The sequence below is a fragment of the Bufo bufo genome, chromosome 5, assembly GCF_905171765.1.
Source record: "Bufo bufo chromosome 5, aBufBuf1.1, whole genome shotgun sequence".
In the NCBI taxonomy this organism is placed as follows: Eukaryota; Metazoa; Chordata; class Amphibia; order Anura; family Bufonidae; genus Bufo; species Bufo bufo.
Genome location: NC_053393.1, coordinates 557,728,743 through 557,750,096, shown reverse-complemented (window position 1 = coordinate 557,750,096; position 21,354 = coordinate 557,728,743). Strand labels below are relative to the sequence as shown.

Genomic DNA, 21,354 nt, shown 5'->3' with positions numbered 1-21,354 from the left:
CCTGGACGTGTCCTGGTGTCCCTCTGTGCAGCATTTCACAGGACTCATGTCACATACACTCTGGACTTCACTGGATTCTGGTGTCCAAATTATGAATGTACAAGGTGTCAACACGTGTCGTCCATACAGGCCCCGGGTACCTTCTGGCTTCATCTGAAAAATTGTGAGAATTGGGCTGCCATACCTCTAATAGGGGGTAGGTTTCCTAACCCTCCTGACACCTCTGTTGCATACAATGACTTATTGTTATAATGCTAGAGTCAGTTATTCAATTTTTCAGTTGGCTTGCTTCTTTTTTCCTAAGGTTATTTCTGCCTTCAACAACTGGTGTATAGTCCGTTCAGGTTCTCACTTGAGTTGATCAAAATAGATTAAAGTTGATGAACCTGTGTCCTCTCTTAAGGCAATGTAACTATGAGTTTCTCACACCGGTTTCTTTTGCCATGGTTGATTTCTGAGATATAACCCAAACTGGTCCCACATCGCAGCATCAGTATTGGTTATGGACTTGGCCCCTTATTCCTTCTGCTGTAACATTGCCATCAATTGTTGTATGCTGTTCATGGACTGGGGCAGCGTCTCCTCCTCCTTCTGACGCCGGGCAAAGAATCTTTTTCGCAGTATTCTGTTTGATCACAGATGCCCAACTTGCGGCCCTCCAACTGTTGCAAAACTACAACTCCCAGCATGCCTGGACAGCCTACAGCTATTAGGGCATGCTGGGAGTTGTAGCTTTGCAACAGCTGGAAGGCCGCAGATTGAGCATCCCTGTGTTAGATGATTGATTTCCAGGATGTGAGAAACCTGTGCATATGATTGCCTGACTCTTGCCTGTTGTAACAGCTTTGTTCTTCTTGCCTGACCCTTCTATGTACTTAGGGTCATTCTGCTTTCAGGTGTGGGGTCACATGACACAATTGGACAGCACCCTCTAGCCTCTCTTGTCAGTTATGAATTTTGATAGCTGCCTTCAATAATTTTCAAAAATAATTTTAAAAATGTTTTGTTCTTGGTAGATGACTGTACTGGGCGCTTGGAGAAGCATCTCATATCTACATATTATAATGCAGATGATCCACGTGTCATATCAGATACATATGAAGAGCGTGCCATTATCCCAGATGTACCCTCAGACCTTCACAGCAAAAATCTATCATCTCATCCTTTAAAACAAGTCCAATCTTCTAATTCATCACATACTCTTACTCAGAATGAAACTCGCAGAAGATGTTCTGGAACCCAAAGAGCTCAGAGAAAGCCGTATTCATGCTCAGAATGTGGCAAATGTTTTTCTTGGAAATCAGGCCTTCTTCAGCATCAAAGACATCACACAGGAGAGAAGCCATTTTTATGTTCAGAATGTGGAAAATGTTTTACGAATAAAGCACATCTTGAAACCCATCAGCGAATTCACACAGGAGAGAAGCCGTTTTCATGTTCAGAATGTAGGAAATCTTTTACTGAGAAATCAAGTCTTGAGAGCCATCATAGAATTCACACAGGAGAGAAGCCGTTTTTGTGTTCAGAATGTGCGAAATCCTTTACTAGAAAGTCAGTTCTTCTTCTACATCAAAGAAGTCACACAGCAGAGAAGCCGTTTTCATGTTCAGAATGTGGAAAATCTTTTACTCGGAAAGCACATCTTCAGAGCCACCAGAGAATTCACACAGGGGACAAGCCGTATTCATGTTCAGAATGTAGGAAATCTTTTACTGAGAAATCAAATCTTGAGAGCCATCAGAGAATTCATACAGGAGAGAAGCCATTTTCATGTTCAGAATGTGGTAAATCTTTTACTCGGAAATGTCAACTTCAGAGCCACCAGAGCATTCACACAGGGGACAATCCGTATTCATGTTCAGAATGTAGAAAATCTTTTACTGAGAAATCAAGTCTTGAGAGACATCGGCAAATTCACACATTGGAGAAGCCGTATTCATGTTCAGAATGTGGCAAATGTTTTACTCATAAATCATTTCTTGCAAGCCATCATAGAATTCACACAGGAGAGAAGCCGTTTTCATGTTCAGAATGTGGAAAAAGTTTTACTCAGAAATCATCTCTAAAGAGCCATCAGAAAATTCACACAGGAGACAAGCCATATTCATGTTCAGAATGTAGGAAATGTTTTACTGAGAAATCATCTCTAAAGAGCCATCAGAGAATTCACACAGGAGAGAAGCCATTTTCTTGTTCAGAATGTGGAAAATCTTTTACTCGGAAAGCACATCTTCAGAGCCACCAGAGAATTCACACAGGGGACAAGCCGTATTCATGTTCAGAATGTAGAAAATCTTTTACTGAGAAATCAAGTCTTGAGAGACATCAGAGAATTCACACAGGAGAGAAGCCATTTTCGTGTACAGAATGTGGCAAATGTTTTACTCAAAAATCATCTCTTGTTCAACATCATAGAATTCACACAGTAAAAAACCAATTCTAAATCCTTCCTGTAAAATATTTAGACCAACCTATAAGAAAAACGAACTCGCATTGTATGTACAGTCGTGGCCAAAAGTTTTGAGAATGACACAAATATTAGTTTTCACAAAGTTTGCTGCTAAACTGCTTTTAGATCTTTGTTTCAGTTGTTTCTGTGATGTAGTGAAATATAATTACACGCACTTCATACGTTTCAAAGACTTATCGACAATTACATGACATTTATGCAAAGAGTCAGTATTTGCAGTGTTGGCCCTTCTTTTTCAGGACCTCTGCTATTCGACTGGGCATGCTCTCAATCAACTTCTGGGCCAATTTTTGACTGATAGCAACCCATTCTTTCATAATCACTTCTTGGAGTTTGTCAGAATTAGTGGGTTTTTGTTTGTCCACCCGCCTCTTGAGGATTGACCACAAGTTCTCAATGGGATTAAGATCTGGGGAGTTTCCAGGCCATGGACCCAAAATGTCAACGTTTTGATCCCCGAGCCACTTAGTTATTACTTTTGCCTTATGGCACGGTGCTCCATCGTGCTGGAAAATGCATTGTTCTTCACCAAACTGTTGTTGGATTGTTGGAAGAAGTTGCTGTTGGAGGGTGTTTTGGTACCATTATTTATTCATGGCTGTGTTTTTGGGCAAAATTGTGAGTGAGCCAACTCCCTTGGATGAGAAGCAACCCCACACATGAATGGTCTCAGGATGCTTTACTGTTGGCATGACACAGGACTGATGGTAGCGCTCACCTTTTCTTCTCCGGACAAGCCTTTTATCAGATGCCCCAAACAATTGGAAAGAGGCTTCATCAGAGAATATGACTTTGCCCCAGTCCTCAGCAGTCCATTCACCATACTTTCTGCAGAAGATCAATCTGTCCCTGATGTGTTTTTTTGGAGAGAAGTGGCTTCTTTGCTGCCCTTCTTGACACCAGGCCATCTTCCAAAAGTCTTCGCCTCACTGTGCGTGCAGATGCGCTCACACCTTCCTGCTGCCATTCCTGAGCAAGCTCTGCACTGGTGGCACTCCGATCCCGCAGCTGAATCCTCTTTAGGAGACGATCCTGGCGCTTGCTGGACTTTCTTGGACGCCCGGAAGCCTTCTTAACAAGAATTGAACCTCTTTCCTTGAAGTTCTTGATGATCCTATAAATTGTTGATTGAGGTGCAATCTTAGTAGCCACAATATCCTTGCCTGTGAAGCCATTTTTATGCAACGCAATGATGGCTGCACGCGTTTCTTTGCTGGTCACCATGGTTAACAATGGAAGAACAATGATTTCAAGCATCACCCTCCTTTTAACATGTCAAGTCTGCCATTTTAACCCAATCAGCCTGACATAATTATCTCCAGCCTTGTGCTCGTCAACATTCTCACCTGAGTTAACAAGACGATTACTGAAATGATCTCAGCAGGTCCTTTAATGACAGCAATGAAATGCAGTGGAAAGTTTTTTTTAGGATTAAGTAAATTTTCATGGCAAAGAAAGACTATGCAATTCATGTGATCACTCTTCATAACATTCTGGAGTATATGCAAATTGCTATTATAAAAACTTAAGCAGCAACTTTTCCAATTTCCAATATTTATGTAATTCTCAAAACTTTTGGCCACGACTGTATATATAACACTGGGGTCTAGAATACTATACCGAGCCAACAAACTAACCAAACCAATTACCCCAAAAAGATAAGAAAACGCACATATAAAATTTATGTAATTTATTGAGACATAATCAAATGACAAAATTAGAATAACATAAGGCACAAGGGTAGAGGAGGGTGGGGGGGCCCGATCTCTGTCGTGGCCAGTGTCGGCTGTGGCAATGCCAAACCAGATGAGTCCAGCCGAGCATTGCAGGCTTGGAATAGAAGGAGCGGAGAGCCAGCGCCAGGAAGCAGGTAAGTAATCTTCCCTTTACAGATCCAGTAAAGTGGAGGAGTTTGCCAAACCCCCTCATTCTTGCACAACCCCTTTAAGATCTACAATTATAACAGCTGTAACTACACTTCTGAATATACTGATATTTTCTTTTAATTCCTGCTTCAATATACATGCAATATTTTTATAACAAAGCAGAGTCTTCTCGCTATAAATGATAGCAAGAAAAAATATGGAAATTCATGGCATATTTTACAGGAAGGAGCCAACAAACGAACCAAACCAATTACCCCAAAAAGATGAGAAAACGAACATATAAAATATATGTAATTTTATTGAGACATAATCAAATGACAAAATTAGAATAACATAAGGCACAAGGGTAGAGGAGGGTGGGGGGGCCCCATGTGACAGGGTCAAAAACAACCTCCCTCACAAAAACCCAACTGACAGGGAGAGAAGGGTCACAGCCCTGGGTGTAAAACCGCATAGATATGGGGGAACTGTAGGTTCACCCAAAGTAACATATAATGGTAAGTGTGCTGCATGCATATACAAGGTAAATATGGTCACACATAGCCGACTTGCCCACCCTGGATAACTTGGATGGCCGCATAAAGATGCAGGTAGCCAAGTGACATAAGTAAGGTAGGGCAAGAGTGCTAAGTGCAAGCAGTGACCTTAAAGTAACAAACTAACCAAAGCATGACAACAAATCAAGATTTACAGGAGGCACCATCATCTGCCAGCAAGACATCTCTACATCTGTGCCGCCTATCACAACATTTTCTTCAAAAACCTCTGTGCCCAAATGTTGATATTTTTGTCAAGCTGGTCAAACATGATTTTGAACAGCTGGCGGGCTATTATGGCCATAAGAATTTGACTTATGACCAACATCGGGCTATTAACCCTTTAAGGACTTAGGGCGTACCGGTACGCCCTATTTCCCGAATCCTTAAGGACTCAGGGCGTACAGGTACGTCCTAAGTTTAAATCGAGATTGCGGAGCTGCGGGGGTTAATCTGAACAGGATGCCGGCTGAAATCATTCAGCCGGCATCCTGTCACAACGCCAGGGGGGGTCATGTGACCCCCCCCTGGCGTTGTGACCTGTGGTTTGCTGCGCTTTCTGCAGTTTCTGAATCGGACCGCGGGGATCAGAAACTTTAGTGTGCCTAAAATATCGATTTTGCACCCCTGCATGATTTTTTGCCGGCGGGTGGTGCAGGTGGGGGGGGTTGTGGGCAGTGCGGTAGGCAGGATCGCGATCGCCCGCCTCCTCTTGAAAATTCGTTGGTGGCCAGTGGGTATACCAGGGTGTCATCTGTACAGATGTCAGCCGTTTAACCCTTTCCATACAGCGGTCCGTGCCTTTGCAGCCCCCCGATGGAGAGGGAGACAGCCCCCCTCCTTACCCTTCCCTGTCTGCGCAGTTGTGGCCACAACTAGGCAGACGGGGAAGGTTTCCATGACAACAGGACGCCTTCTCAGGCATCCTGCTGTCCATGGTGCTGAACAGATCTGTGCTAAAGGCATAGATCTGTTCAAAGTGTAAGTAAAATACAGTACAATACACTATATACTGTACTGTATTATGCAGACATCAGACCCACTGGATCTTCAAGAACCAAGTGGGTCTGGCTCAAAGAAAAAGTAAAAAAAAAGTGGAAAAAAAGTAAAAATCAAAATACACATTTATCACTGATTAAAAATGAGAAAAATAAAATTCCCTACACATGTTTGGTATCGCCGCGTCCGTAACGACCTGATCTATAAAACGGTCATGTTACTTTCCCCGCACGGTGAACGCCATAAAAATAAAAACTATGAGGAAATTGAAATTTTGCCCACCTTACTTCCCAAAAAAGGTAATAAATGTGATCAAAAAAGTCGCATGTACACCTAAATAGTACCAATCAAACCGTCATCTCATCCCGCAAAAATCATACCCTACCCAAGATAATCGCCCAAAAACTGAAGAAACTATGGCTCTTAGACTATGGAAACACTAAAACATGATTTTTTTTTGTTTCAAAAAAGAAATCATTGTGTAAAATTTAAATAAATTTTAAAAAAGTATACATATTAGGTATCGCCGCGTCCGTATCAATCGGCTCTATAAAAATATCACATGACCTAACCCCTCAGGTGACCACCGTAAAAAAATAAAAACGGTGTAAAAAAAGCCATTTTTTGTCATCTTGCGTCACAAAAAGTGTAATAGCAAGCGATCAAAAAGTTATATGCACCCCAAAATAGTGGCAATCAAACCGTCATCTCATCCCGCAAAAAATGAGACCCTACTTAAGATAATCGCCCAAAAACTGAAAAAACTATGGCTCTTAGACTATGAAGACACTAAAACATTTTTTTTGTTTTAAAAATTAAATCATTGTGTAAAACTTACATAACTAAAAAAATTTGTATACATATTAGGTATCGCCGCGTCCGTGACAACCTGCTCTATAAAATTACCACATGATCTAACCTGTCAGATGAATGTTGTAAATAAACAAACGTGCCAAAAAAGCTATTTCTTGTTACCTTGTCGCACAAAAAGTGTAATATAGAGCAACCAAAAATCATATGTACCCTAAACTAGTACCAACAAAACGGCCAACCTATCCCGTAGTTTCTAAAATGGGGTCACTTTTTTGGAGTTTCTACTCTAGGGGGGCATCAGGGGGGCTTCAAATGGGACATGATGTAAAAAAAAAACAGTCCAGCAAAATCTGCCTTCCAAAAACCGTATGGCATTCCTTTCCTTCTGCGCCCTGCCGTGTGCCCGTACAGCGGTTTACAACCACATATGGGGTGTTTCTGTAAACTACAGAATCAGGGCCATAATTATTGAGTTTTGTTTGGTTGTTAACCCTTGCTTTGTAACTGGAAAAAAAATATTAAAATGGAAAATCTGCCAAAAAAGTGAAATTTTGAAATTGTATCTCTATTTTCCATTAAATCTTGTGCAACACCTAAAGGGTTAACAAAGTTTGTAAAATCAGTTTTGAATACCTTGAGGGGTGTAGTTTCTTAGATGGGGTCATTTTTATGGAGTTTCTACTCTAGGGGTGCATCAGGGGGGCTTCAAATGGGACATGGTGTAAATAAACCAGTCCAGCAAAATCTGGCTTCCAAAAACCATACGGCGGCACCTTTCCCTCTACGCCCCGCTGTGTGGCCGTACAGTAGTTTACGGCCACATATGGGGTGTTTCTGTAAACGGCAGAGCCAGGGCAATAAAGATACAGTCTTGTTTGGCTGTTAACCCTTGCTTTGTTAGTGAAAAAAATGGGTTAAAATGGAAAATTAGGCAAAAAAATGAAATTCCTAAATTTCATCCCCATTTGCCAATAACTTGTGCAACACCTAAAGGGTTAACGAAGTTTGTAAAATCAGTTTTGAATACCTTGAGGGGTGTAGTTTATAGAATGGGGTCATTTTTTGGCGGTTTCTATTATGTAAGCCTCGCAAAGTGACTTCAGACCTGTAGTGGTCCCTAAAAATTTGGTTTTTGTAAATTTCTGAAAAATTTTAAGATTTGCTTCTAAACTTCTAAGCCTTGTAATATCCCCAAAAAATAAAATATCATTCCCAAAATAATTCATGAAGTAGACATATGGGGAATGTTTAGTAGAGAAACTGAAACTTTGAAATTTTGCAAATTTTTCAAAATTTTGGGTAAATTAGGTTTTTTTTTATGCAAAAAAAATTAATTTTTTTTACTTCATTTTACCAGTGTCATGAAGTACAATATGTGACGAAAAAACTATCTCAGAATGGCCTGGATAAGTCAAAGTGTTTTAAAGTTATCAGCACTTAAAGTGACACTGGTCAGATTTGCAAAAAATGGCCAAGTCCTTAAGGTAAAATAGGGCTGAGTCCTTAACCACCTCAGCCCCCCTAGCTTAAACACCCTTAATGACCAGGCCACTTTTTACACTTCTGACCTACACTACTTTCACCGTTTATTGCTCGGTCATGCAACTTACCACCCAAATGAATTTTACCTCCTTTTCTTCTCACTAATAGAGCTTTCATTTGGTGGTATTTCATTGCTGCTGACATTTTTACTTTTTTTGTTATTAATCGAAATTTAACAAAATTTTTGCAAAAAATGTCATTTTTCACTTTCAGTTGTAAAATTTTTCAAAAAAACGACATCCATATATAAATTTTTCTCTAAATTTATTGTTCTACATGTCTTTGATAAAAAAAAAATGTTTGGGTAAAAAAAAAATGTTTGGGTAAAAAAAAAAATGGTTTCGGTAAAAGTTATAGCGTTTACAAACTATGGTACAAAAATGTGAATTTCCGCTTTTTGAAGCAGCTCTGACTTTCTGAGCACCTGTCATGTTTCCAGAGGTTCTACAAAGCCCAGACAGTAGAAAAACCCCACAAATGACCCCATTTCGGAAAGTAGACACCCCAAGGTATTCGCTGATGGGTATAGTGAGTTCATAGAGCTTATTTTTTTCACAAGTTAGCGGAAAATGATGATTTTTTTCTTTTTTTTTCTTACAAAGTCTCATATTCCACTAACTTGTGACAAAAAATAAAAACTTCCATGAACTCACTATGCCCATCACGAAATACCTTGGGGTGTCTTCTTTCCAAAATGCGGTCACTTGTGGGGTAGTTATACTGCCCTGGTAATTTAGGGGCCCTAATGTGTGGGAAGTAGTTTGAAATCAAAATGTGTAAAAAATGACCTGTGAAATCCTAAAGGTGCTCTTTGGAATGTGGGCCCCTTTGCCCACCTAGGCTGCAAAAAAGTGTCACACGTCTGGTATCGCCGTACTCAGGAGAAGTTGGGCAATGTGTTTTGGGGTGTCATTTTACATATACCCATGCCGGGTGAGATAAATAACTCGGCAAAAGACAACTTTTCCCATTTTTTTTATACAAAGTTGGCACTTGACCGAGATATTTATCTCACCCAGCATGGGTATATGTAAAATGACACCCCAAAACACATTGCCCAACTTCTCCTGAGTATGACACTTTTTTGCAGCCTAGATGTGCAAAGGGGCCCAAATTCCTTTTAGGAGGGCATTTTTAGACATTTGGATCCCAGACTTCTTCTCACGCTTTAGGGCCCCTAAAATGCCAGGGCAGTATAAATACCCCACATGTGACCCCATTTTGGAAAGAAGACACCCCAAGGTATTCAATGAGGGGCATGGCGAGTTCATAGAAATTTATTTTTTTTGCCACAAGTTAGCGCAAATTGATTTTTTTTTTTTTTTTTTTTTTTTTTCTCACAATGTCTCCCTTTCCGCTAACTTGGGACAAAAATTTCAATCTTTCATGGACTCAATATGCCCCTCAGCGAATACCTTGGGGTGTCTTCTTTCCAAAATGGGGTCATTTGTGGGGTATTTGTACTGCCCTGGCATTTGAGGGTCTCCGCAATCATTACATGTATGGCCAGCATTAGGAGTTTCTCCTTATATTGAGCATACGGGTAATGAGATATTTTCTTTTTCCGTTCAGCCTCTCGGCTGAAAGAAAAAATGAACGGCACAGATTTCTTCATTCGCATCGATCAATGTGGATGAAAAAATCTCTGCCAAAAAAAAAAGAGGGGAAAGGCGTCTGCCAGGACATAGGAGCTCCGCCCAACATCCATACCCACTTAGCCCGTATGACCTGGCAAACCAGATTTCTCCATTCACATCAATCGATGTGGATGAATAAATCATTGCCGGGATTTTTTATTTTTTTTTTATATACAAAGTATTTGCCAAAGTATATGAACACCGCCGCCTCCTCAGCTCATATACCTCGGCAAACGTATCTTTGACTGCAGAGGAGAAATCTCGTCTTGCAGCGCCGCATACACTGACTTTTGTTTAATCTGACAGCAGCGCAATGCTTCTGTCAGAATGCACATCAGTGCTGCAGCTCGTTCATCGGTTGGTCCACCTGGAAGGTAAAAAAAAAAAAAAAAAAAAAAGAATAAACCAGGCCGCAACGCAATAAATTTATTAACTTTATAATAACATTTGAACAGAACATATAAACTTTATTTAACTTTTTGAACAGAACGTTAACTTTTTTTGCTTACCGGTGTTTTTTTTTTTTTTTTACCTTTTATAGCACAAACCTCTCCTTCCCCATAGGACAATGTGCAAAGCGCAAATCGCCCAGAGATGTGGCGAAGTACATTATGCACTTTGTCCCAGGTGAAAGGAGAGGTTTGCAGCAGCTGTGAGTGAAAGGGCCCTAATAGCCCTGTGTGCCTGTCCTGTGAGATGCAATCCCTATGCTTTGTGTACCTGTGTGTGGTACTTCCGGAAACACTCCCCTAAGCGTAGGGCAGGGTGGTCAGGACAGAAATAGCGGGTGTCACGCCTTATTCCACTCCTGCTACAGACACAACATCATTTTCGGGGTGACGGTTGGGTTGAGGTACCAGCAACGACATTGGGGAAATGTCGCTCGTGTAGACTGCTCACTACACTGGTGGTTGGGGCCACGGAACCTCCTGGATACAGGAGGTTCTCGATGATCTCTTCCTGAAATTTGAGGAAGGATCCTGTTCTCCCAGCCTTACTGTAGAGAACAAAACTATTGTACATCGCCAATTGAATCAAATATACAGACACCTTCTTATGCCAGCGTCTGGTGCGTCGGGAAACTAAATAGGGAGCCAACATCTGGTCATTGAAGTCCACCCCTCCGATGAGCGCATTATAGTCGTGGACTGAGGGGCTTTTCAATGACACTGGTTGCCCGTTCAATTTGTATTGTCGTGTCTGCGTGAATGGAGGAGAGCATGTAAACGCCACGCTTGTCTCTCCATTTCACCGCGAGCAGTTCTTCGTTACACAAGGCAGCCCCCTCCCCCCTTGCAAGACGGGTGGTAACGAGCCGTTGGGGGAAGCCCCGGCGACTAGGTCGCACGGTGCCACAGCAGCCAATCTGTTCTAGGAACAAATGCCTGAAGAGGGGCACACTTGTGTAAAAATTGTCAACATAAAGATGGTACCCCTTGCCAAATAAGGGTGACACCAAGTCCCAGACTGTTTTCCCACTGCTCCCCAGGTAGTCAGGGCAACCAACCGGATCCAGGGTCTGACCGGCTCATAGATCCGAAATTTGTGGGTATAGCCTGTGGCCCTTTCACAGAGCTTATACAATTTGACCCCATACCGGGCGCGCTTGCTTGGGATGTATTGTTTGAAGCCAAGGCGCCCGGTAAAATGTATAAGGGACTCGTCTACGCAGATGTTTTGCTCAGGGGTATACAAATCTGCAAATTTCTGGTTGAAGTGGTCTATGAGGGGCCGAATTTTGTGGAGCCGGTCAAAAGCTGGGTGGCCTCTGGGACGGGAGGTGGTGTTGTCGCTAAAGTGCAGGAAATGCATTATGGCCCCAAATCGTGCCCTGGACATAGCAGCAGAGAACATGGGCATGTGATGAATTGGGTTCGTGGACCAATATGACCGCAATTCATGCTTTTTGGTTAGACCCATGTTGAGGAGAAGGCCCAGAAATTTTTTTCATTCGGAAACTTGGACTGGTTTCCACCGGAAAGGCTGGGCATAATAGCTTCCCGGGTTGGCGGCTATAAATTGAGTGGCATACTAATTTGTTTCTGCCACAACTAAGTCCAAGAGCTCCGCAGTCAAGAACAGCTCAAAAAATCCCAGTGCCGAACCGATCTGAGCTGTCTCAACCCGAACTCCAGACTGGGCGGTGAAAGGGGGAACTACAGGTGCGGCTGAAGTTGGGGACTGCCAATCAGGGTTTGCCAGCACCTCAGGGGCTCTACGGGCCTGTCTGTGCGGTGGCTGCGACGGGGTAACTATTGCACGTGCCACCGTACCAGCTTCAACTGCCCTTCTGGTGCTCGCCACTTCACCATGTTGTACGGCAGTGCTGGTACTAGGTCCAGGGAGGGCTGCGCTGCTGGTGTATGCCTCACCACGTAATCCGACAGCGCCAGCCCCACTCTGCTGCCCTTGAAGCGGATCCTGCGCAACCTGTGGTCTAGCAACAAGGGGCCAGGTACGCCTGGTGCTATCAGGGATCTCCACCTCCTCGTCCGAACTTTAGGTCAGACTGCCACTGCTTTCTACAGGTTCATATTCTGACCCGCTAGATTCGTCAGATGAGGGTTCCCATTCCTCATCCGACTGGGTCAGAATCCTGTAGGCCTCTTCAGAAGAATACCCCCTGTTTGACATTTACATAGTAACATAGTACATAAGGCCGAAAAAAGACATTTGTCTGTAACAGGGTTTTGGTGGCGCCCCCTAGTGTCTTTGGGGTCCCTAAACCTAGTTAACTCACTATGCCTGACAGGCGGATCCTGAGCCTCCGCTATCTGGGAACTGGGGTACATGTCTGCGGCAGTGCCTCCACCCAGTGGAGCATCCGGGGTAGGGATGTGGGGTCCCACTGGGAACATACTTGGTGCAATGAGACTGACACATCCTAACTGGAATTAACTTTATATAGTGTGTAACAAATGAACCAACATACATAGGAAAATACAATAGAGTAAACACAGATAACGATGTAATGTGGATGTTTCCTCACCCACCCACCAGCACACCTGCGTCCCACCCCCTATCTTCGCCCTAATGGCCGTTGGTGCACATAGGAGAGTTGGGGCCCTTATAAGTCCTGCTCCGCAGGGTCACTGAAGCAGCCTGAGCTGTGTAATGTCCGTCACTGGACCTCAGAGTCTTTATTGTGGTGAGGAGACAGGTGCCCTGTGGTGATACAGGGAGAGGTTTGACTTACCCTCACAACACCATTTACCAGGCCAGTCCGCAGCAATCTCCTCTTACTGGATTCACCAGACGTTTGGACTCAGTGCTTGTCTTTGCCAGCGAGTCCCTCTCTCAGCAGGTGTGATCTTGGGTGAAGTAAGTTCTCTCCGCCAGGTTCTATCTCTGTGCTGCAGTCTCTCAATGCCAGACACATGTCCTCTCTCTGGCTGAGCAAATCGTAACTTCTAGAAATCTTCCAGGACCTCCCTCCTCAGAGCATTGCAGGAAGTGTCCTTTCAGGACCTGCGATGATGTCACAATCCATGTGACTGATTTCAGCAAGTCATGTGATCAATACTCAATGTTTTATTAACAGCATACTGAGTCCATCTACTGGGCATTTCAGATAATGCAGCCTGTGTCACTTCACAGGGTTACATGTCTATCTAGTTCGGCCTGTTATCCTGCAAGTTGATCCAGAGGAAGGCAAAAAAAAAGAAAAGCTAAATTTAGGGGTATTCCCTGAGACTACCCAAGAAAAAAAGCAAGCCTGTCTTACAAATGGGAGGCTAGCGAAGTACCGGAGGCCGCTGCGATTTATAAAAAATTTCAAAACTGATTTTTTTTTTTATCGCCGCAGCGCTTGTAAAGTGATTGTGCAGTGATAAAAAAAATAAAAAAATTTTGTCACTGCGGTGGGGCGGGCGTGGGTGAACGCACGTGTGGGCAACCTTTCAGGCCTTATCAGGCAAACACTGCGTTTTGGGTGGAGGGCGAACTAAGGTGACACTAATACTATTATAGATCTGACTGTGATCAGTTTTGATCACTTACAGATACTATAACAGTACAAATGGTGATTAGCGATACGCTAATCAGCGAATCAGTGACTGCGGTGGGCTGGGCGCTAAACGATCGCTAACTACCTAACAAAGGGGCCTAAACTATCCTAAACCTAACCGTCAATACTAGTGAAAAAAAAGTGACAGTTTACACTGATCACTTTTTTCCCTTTCACTAGTGATTGACAGGGGTGATCAAGGGGTTAATTGGGGTGATGGGGGGTGATCTGGGGGCTAAGTGTGGTGTTGGTGGCTACTCACTGTGATGTCTGCTCCTCTGCTGGGACCAACCGACCAAAAGGACCAGCAGAGGAGCAGAGAAGCCATTTAACACCTTATATTTATAAATATAAGGTGTTATATGGCTTGTGATTCGATTTTTTTTAAAAATCATCAACCTGCCAGCGACGATCATTGGCTGGCAGGTTGAGGACGAAATACTCCTCTAACTTTTGCCGGCCTGCGATGCGCATGCGCGGCCCAGCTTTGGGCGAAATCTCGCGTCTCGCGAGATGACGCGTATATGCGTGACTCTCCCTGCAGCTGCCGCCTCCGGAATGCGATCCTGCTTTAGGCGGTCCGGAGGTTGTTATGGGGTTAAAGAACTCAGTGATTTGAAGGATATTGTGATCAAACCTGCGGATAAAGGGGTAAATGTTGTGATCTGGCCTGCACAGATGTATAAAAAAGAAGCATTTAGATAGCTGGGAGATAAGGACTGCTATAGACGTCTAGATAGCAATCCCACCACCAGGTTTAAGGCTGAATTAGATCATATTCTAGACTCCGGGGTAGAAAATAACATTCCGCCAGCACGACTTAAGGAGGGCCTGGTGGTGGATCATCCAGTGACTCCCACCCTGTATTTGCTGCCCAAAATCCACAAACGATTACAAACCCCCCCCCCCCGGGCGCCCTATTGTGTCCGGGGTGGGAAGTCTTTGTAAACGTGTCAGCAGATTTGTGGATTTGTATCTGAGGGGATGCGTGGAGACCCTGCCGTCTTATGTCAGGGACACCTCTGATGTATTGAGGAAACTCAATGGGGTGTCGCTGGAGGGGGACATGTGGCTGGTCACATGTGATGTAGAGGCCCTGTACACGTCGATATGCCACGACCACGGGATCAGGGCCTGCCAATACTTCATGCGTATGGCAAAGTTAGATGCGGACATTATTGTGTTTGTGATTGAGCTTCTGGACTTCATCTTGAAACACAATTATATTACATTCAAGGACCGCCTCTTCCTACAGCTCCGGGGGCGAATTGTGCGCCCTCTTATGCTAACCTGTGCCTCGGACTGTGGGAAAGAGAGATTGTCCAGAATCTCCCGGAATATGGCTCTGTGGTCGCGGTATATCGACGATGTCCTCTTTATCTGGCAGGGCACGGAGTGCCAGCTTCTATCCTTCCTCCAACAACTCAATAACAACACCCTTAACATCAGGCTGACTTGGCACTATAGCCAGGATAGGATGGAATTCCTTGACATACTAATCAGTAGGGAGAGGGACGGCTGGGTCTCCACGGATCTCTAGAGAAAGCCCACCTCCACCAACACTTTGCTACATACCAAATCTGCACACTATCCACAGTTAGGGCCATTCCGGTGGGGCTATTTTTGCGTCTTCGACGTGTCTGCTCCAGTGACAAGAAATTTGAGATGCAGTCTGGAGAATTGTCTAGGAGGTTTCTCAATAGGGCCTATAACCAGGTTGATATTAAGAGGGGCTACACACGGGACAAGTCTGCAAATAGGGACACTCTCCTGACCAGCAACAGACCAAAGATTGACAATGCCAATACGTGAAATACTCACTAGACACTGGCCTATACTGCTCTCAGATAATGACCTACGGGTGACACTTCGAGAATATCCCCAGGTGACATGGTGACGCTTAAAAAATCTTGGTGACTTGCTCACCAGTAGTCACTATGTATCCCCTTCGCCATCGTACATCTTTGGAAGTAAAGGGGCCAAAATGGGGCTCCTACCCGTCCAACAACTGTCAGGCATGTAGATACATGGTTCGGTCCTCCACATTTAGGGACTCTGAGGGCAGACGCGAGTATCAAATCGTGCAACATATCACATGCAGGACTGCATGTGTGATATATTTGATCACTTGCCCTTGCAAGCTCCTGTATGTTGGGATGACCACCAGGGAGCTGCGTGTTGGGGTATTCAAACATGCAAGCAAAATCCGCCAGGCAGCCACTACTGCACAGGACGAGCTGACCCAGTTTCAACCTATAACCCTCCATTTTAGGGACCATCACAGGGGGACCCTCGTAGATTACAATGCATGGGTATTGATAGGGTCTCTCTGGGCTGCCGTGGAGGGGATATCAAGAAGCGCCTCCTGCAACTGGAGACTAAATGGATTGTTCTGCTTAAGAGTGAGATCCCTAATGGTCTCAATGAGACTGTTAGCTTCAAGTCTTCTATAAATCGTGCTTTTTACCTTATTATGTGTTCGTTGTTTTTATCTTGTATTCTGTAAATCTTGATTTGTTGTCATGCTTTGGTTAGTTTGTTACTTTAAGGTCACTGCTTGCACTTAGCACTCTTGCCCTGCCTTACTTATGTCACTTGGCTACCTGCATCTTTATGCGGCCATCCAAGTTATCCAGGGTGGGCAAGTCGGCTATGTGTGACCATATTTACCTTGTATATGCATGCAGCACACTTACCATTTATATGTTACTTTGGGTGAACCTACAGTTCCCCCATATCTATGCGGTTTTACACCCAGGGCTGTGACCCTTCTCTCCCTGTCAGTTGGGTTTTTGTGAGGGAGGTTGTTTTTGACCCTGTCACATGGGGCCCCCCACCCTCCTCTACCCTTGTGCCTTATGTTATTCTAATTTTGTCATTTGATTATGTCTCAATAAATTACATATATTTTATATGTGCGTTTTCTCATCTTTTTGGGGTAATTGGTTTGGTTCGTTTGTTGGCTCCTTCCTGTAAAATATGCCATGAATTTCCATATTTTTTCTTGCTATCATTTATAGCGAGAAGACTCTGCTTTGTTATAAAAATATTGCATGTATATTGAAGCAGGAATTAAAAGAAAATATCAGTATATTCAGAAGTGTAGTTACAGCTGTTATAATTGTAGATCTTAAAGGGGTTGTGCAAGAATGAGGGGGTTTGGCAAACTCCCCCACTTTACTGGATCTGTAAAGGGAAGATTACTTACCTGCTTCCTGGTGCTGACTCTCCGCTCCTTCTCTTCCAAGCCTGCAATGCCTGGCTGGGCTCATCTGGTTTGGCATTGCCACAGCCGACACTGGCCGCAGCGGAGACTGGATCCCCTTGTGTCATGTGACTATTTGCTGTGACGTAAGGGAAACCGGTAACCATGATCGTCCATGAATTATATAATGGACATATTGGAATATATTGGAAATATTTCAGAGGATAGGTCATCAGTTAACAAAATGTCAGAAAACCCTTTTAACTCCTCCAGTCTTGGGTTTACTACCTGGGTTATGAAGTTGTGAACATTCCCAGACCCTTTGGACTCATTTGCAGCAAATGCTAAGGGACATCTGAGGAATAATTATACCCTCAATCCCACAACCTAATTGTTTGAGGGAAGTGGAGAGGACTCGGTGGAGAAGTGTTTGCCTGTTGTGTTCCACTCGATCAGTCTGGTCACCACTCTTTGCCTTTTTTATGATTTTCGTTGCAGCCTGTGACGCCTTCCAGCATGATGTCATAGAACATCTGAAACATGTATTGCTGATTTCACATTTGGAGATGGAGAGACCTAGGAAATGAAGGAGTTTTATCAGTGGCGTGCCTAGGGTGTTTGGCAATCGGGGCGGGTCTTTTCTCGGGCCCCCTCAATACTTTGAAACAATTGTACCCCCTTACAGTAGTATTGTCCTCATTGTACAACCTTCACAATAGGTTTGTACAGATGTGTGCCCCCTCACAGTAGTTATACCCTCTGTGCCTCCTTCACAGTAATAATCTTCATTGTGCCCACTTCATAGTAATAATCCCCACTGTGCCCCCTTCATAGTAATAATCCCCACTGTGCCCCCTTCATAGTAATAATCCCCACTGTGCCCCCTTCATAGTAATAATCCCCACTGTGCCCCCTTCATAGTAATAATCCCCACTGTGCCCCCTTCATAGTAATAATGCCCACTGTGCCCCCTTCACAGTAATAATGCCCACTGTGCCCCCTTCATAGTAATAATGCCCACTGTGCCCCCTTCATAGTAATAATGCCCACTGTGCCCCCTTCATAGTAATAATGCCCACTGTGCCCCCTTCATATTAATAATGCCCACTGTGCCCCTTCACAGTAATAATGCCCTTTGACTCTGTGCCCCTTCACATTAGTAATGCCCTCTGCGCCCCCTCTATAGTAATAAAATCCTCTGCCCCTCCTTCCTTAGTAATAGTCTTCTGTGCCCCCCTCCATAGTAGTAATGCCCTCTGTGCCCCCCTCCATAGTAGTAATGCCCTCTGTGTCCCCTTCCATAGTAGTAATGCCCTCTGTGCCCCCTTCCATAGTAGTAATGCCCTCTGTAATAAAAAAAAAACCAATCACAGTAACTACTCACCTTGTCCCGTTCCTTAAGCTCACAGTCCTCTCTTCCCTTCAGGCACAGATCGCTCTGCAGCACAGTGTGGGCGGAGATTATGCAGATTTCTAGGCTGCAGGCCCCACCCACACAGGCCGGCAGCGTGATCTGTGTCTGCAGGCTGAATGGTGGAGCGGAGAGAAGTCTTCCTGCTTCACCATTCTGTGCGCCGCCGGCCTGAAGGAGGGGAGGAGCGCGGGGAGCTGAGCTGTGAGTGACAGGACCCAGCTCCCTGCGCTCCAGCAATGAGCGCTTCTGTCTGTATTGATGGAAGCGCTCATTGCTTCTGGCACCCCCCAGAGAGTCGGCACCCGGGGCGGACCTCCCCCTCCCCCTTAGTACACCACTGAGTTTTATTGTTAATGAGGCTCTGTCAGCATGATCAACCGTATTAAACCAAGCAGAGTGGACGGCTTTTTGACAGAACAACAAGCTTAGTCTTCGGTTCTTGCAATCAGTCAGCTGTAAAAAGGTGCAGACCTTCTTCTGCTCAGTATGAAGAGAAGAAAGAAACAAAAATGGTGTCAGGACTTGTTAAACTGTGGATCGTTTCAAAGAAGGCAAAGGGTGGCTCTGGCTTCTCCACTTGAGATAAATATCTGTGCTCATCAAAAATAGTCCACTGCCCCTTCACCTCTCCCCTTTTTCAGGAAAATGTACCTTATGCAACTCCTGGTGCTCAGAAGCAGTGTGTGCCTGGTTTGGGCAGTCATGTGGGTCCCAAGCAGCAGGTCGGAAAGATGACTCAGCGGCAGGACTTGCAGTGGTAGAGCAGATCACACTGCAGCAGGTAGTGGATGTTTTCTGCTGACACAGCTACAATGGCCGCCACCAAGGCTCCTACACCTGACCGCCCTCCGAACAGTGCAGCAACCGCGGCTTCATTCAGCTCCCAGGTAAAACAGCTAGTAGCCACACAGAAGAGCGGGGCAGATTGCAGAGAGAAGCGAAGAGGCCGCGTTCCCAGAGTGGAGGAAAGGTGCCATCTCCTCTATAGTCCCCAATCCACCAGCTAAGTGCTACTCATTCAGCTGGTACCAGAGGAAAGGGTTAGCTGAATTAGGAGAACACTGGACCTATAGGCATCTCAGCGCTGTACAGCCACTTCCCGCTCCTGGGTCCAGAAAGTAATTTAGACTGAGGTTTTGGGTGGGCGGTAGGCCGTACATTGGCAGATGGTTAATACAACCCAGTTTAAATATGAATTGGGTCCTCTAGGCCCGGGGAAGTTTTCTGGCATGCGAAAGAGTCCCGAAATAGAGCTCTGGCCAATAGATGAGGAAGGAATGACTTGTACAGGCAGGAGATCTCCTCTAACGTCTGGCAGTTAGCTGTGGGCCTTGTGGTTGGAATACCCAGTAAAGGTGCAATGGTGCCTCAGTTCCTAAAAAGAAAGAAAGAGTTCAGTGGATGGGTAATGTAAGAGGAAGCACCCGTACCATGTCAGTCACCAGTGAGAATGTGGGTGGCTGCAGTGGAGGTAGCAGCAGCACTGTCAGCACCAGCCGTCCGGCCTGTAGTAACAGGTCACAGCTCTCCCTCACCTCTGGTAGGTGGCCGCATGTTACAGCATAGAAAAAGGATGACTGTGGATGGGACTGCTTACTCATCATCTCAGTCACAGCAGGACGATGCTTGTCCATCATGTTCCATACTGTACTGCTGCTGCCGCTACTACTACCCCTACACAGCTGTGCATCTCCAGTCTTGTCCGTCAGGTTCCATACTGTGCAGCTGCCACCTCTACTCCCCCCACATGTCCTCTCTTGTCCATCATGTTCTAAACTGTTGCTGCTTCCACTCTACACAACCAGACATCTATTGCCTTGTCCAGTAAAGAGATATCAGTCGGACTTGGTTCCTCAGTAGGCCTCCATTAGGGCTTCAGAGTGGCTGCTCAGGCTGCTGCGTCAGCAAAGGCATTACCCCCTGCCTCGGGAGTTTGTACCTTGATGATCACTACCCCAATAGACTCTGCAGTTTTTAATAAGTTTATCTGCTGATTCCACAAAGTCTCTGCTCTTCCAGATAGGACCATAGTCTTCTGCCACCCCAAAGACCTACCTGCAGTGTGTGTATGTATTAGCTGTGAGAACTTGAGCCATTGTACATGTTGCAGTGAATGCCTGTAGCTATGCTTTCTATGCTAAGCAGGAGGGTAGGGTAGTGACTGCCTACCCAGTCCATGGTGTGTGACAGTTCGTCTGGCAAGCTCCCCTTTTCAGGGGTGAAAGGTAGGGGGAATAGTCAGGCTTTTAAGCACAAGGAGGACTCAAGAGGCAGAAGTGCATTTTAACCCTTTAGGGACACAGCCCTATTTCACCTTAAGGACTTGGCCATTTTTTGCAAATCTGACCAGTGTCACTTTAAGTGCTGATAACTTTAAAACGCTTTGACTTATCCAGGCCATTCTGAGATTGTTTTTTCGTCACATATTGTACTTCATGACACTGCTAAAATGAAGTAAAAAAATAAAAAAAATTATAAAAATAACATTTTTACATATTTTTTTTTAAAATTGAAAATTTCCAAGTTTCAATTTCTCTACTTCTATAATACATAATAATACCTCCAAAAATTGTTATTACTTTACATTCCCCATATGTCTACTTCATGTTTGGATCAATTTGGGAATGATATTTTATTTTTGGTGGATGTAACAAGGTTTAGAAGTTTATAAGCAAATCTTGAAATTTTTCAGAAATTTTCAAAAACCCACTTTATAGGGACCAGTTCAGGTCTGAAGTCACTTTGTGAGGCTTACATAATAGAAACCACCCAAAAATGACCCCATTCTAGAAACTACACTCCTCAAGGTATTCAAAACTGATTTTACAAACGTTGTTAACCCTTTA

The 21,354-nt window shown here is 44.3% G+C and overlaps 1 protein-coding gene across 1 annotated transcript in view; it reads left to right on the top strand.

Annotated features, from left to right (window-relative positions):
- Positions 1-17,127, top strand: part of LOC121000844 (gastrula zinc finger protein XlCGF26.1-like) — a 96,519-nt gene extending 79,392 nt beyond the window's left edge. Inside the window, exons 4-5 of the mRNA XM_040431562.1 lie at positions 1,481-2,457; positions 16,867-17,127. Coding sequence (XP_040287496.1) covers positions 1,481-2,443 — 963 coding nt within the window. The 3' untranslated portion in view covers positions 2,444-2,457; positions 16,867-17,127. The remainder of the gene's footprint in view (positions 1-1,480; positions 2,458-16,866) is intronic.
- The last annotated feature ends 4,227 nt before the right edge of the window (positions 17,128-21,354 follow it).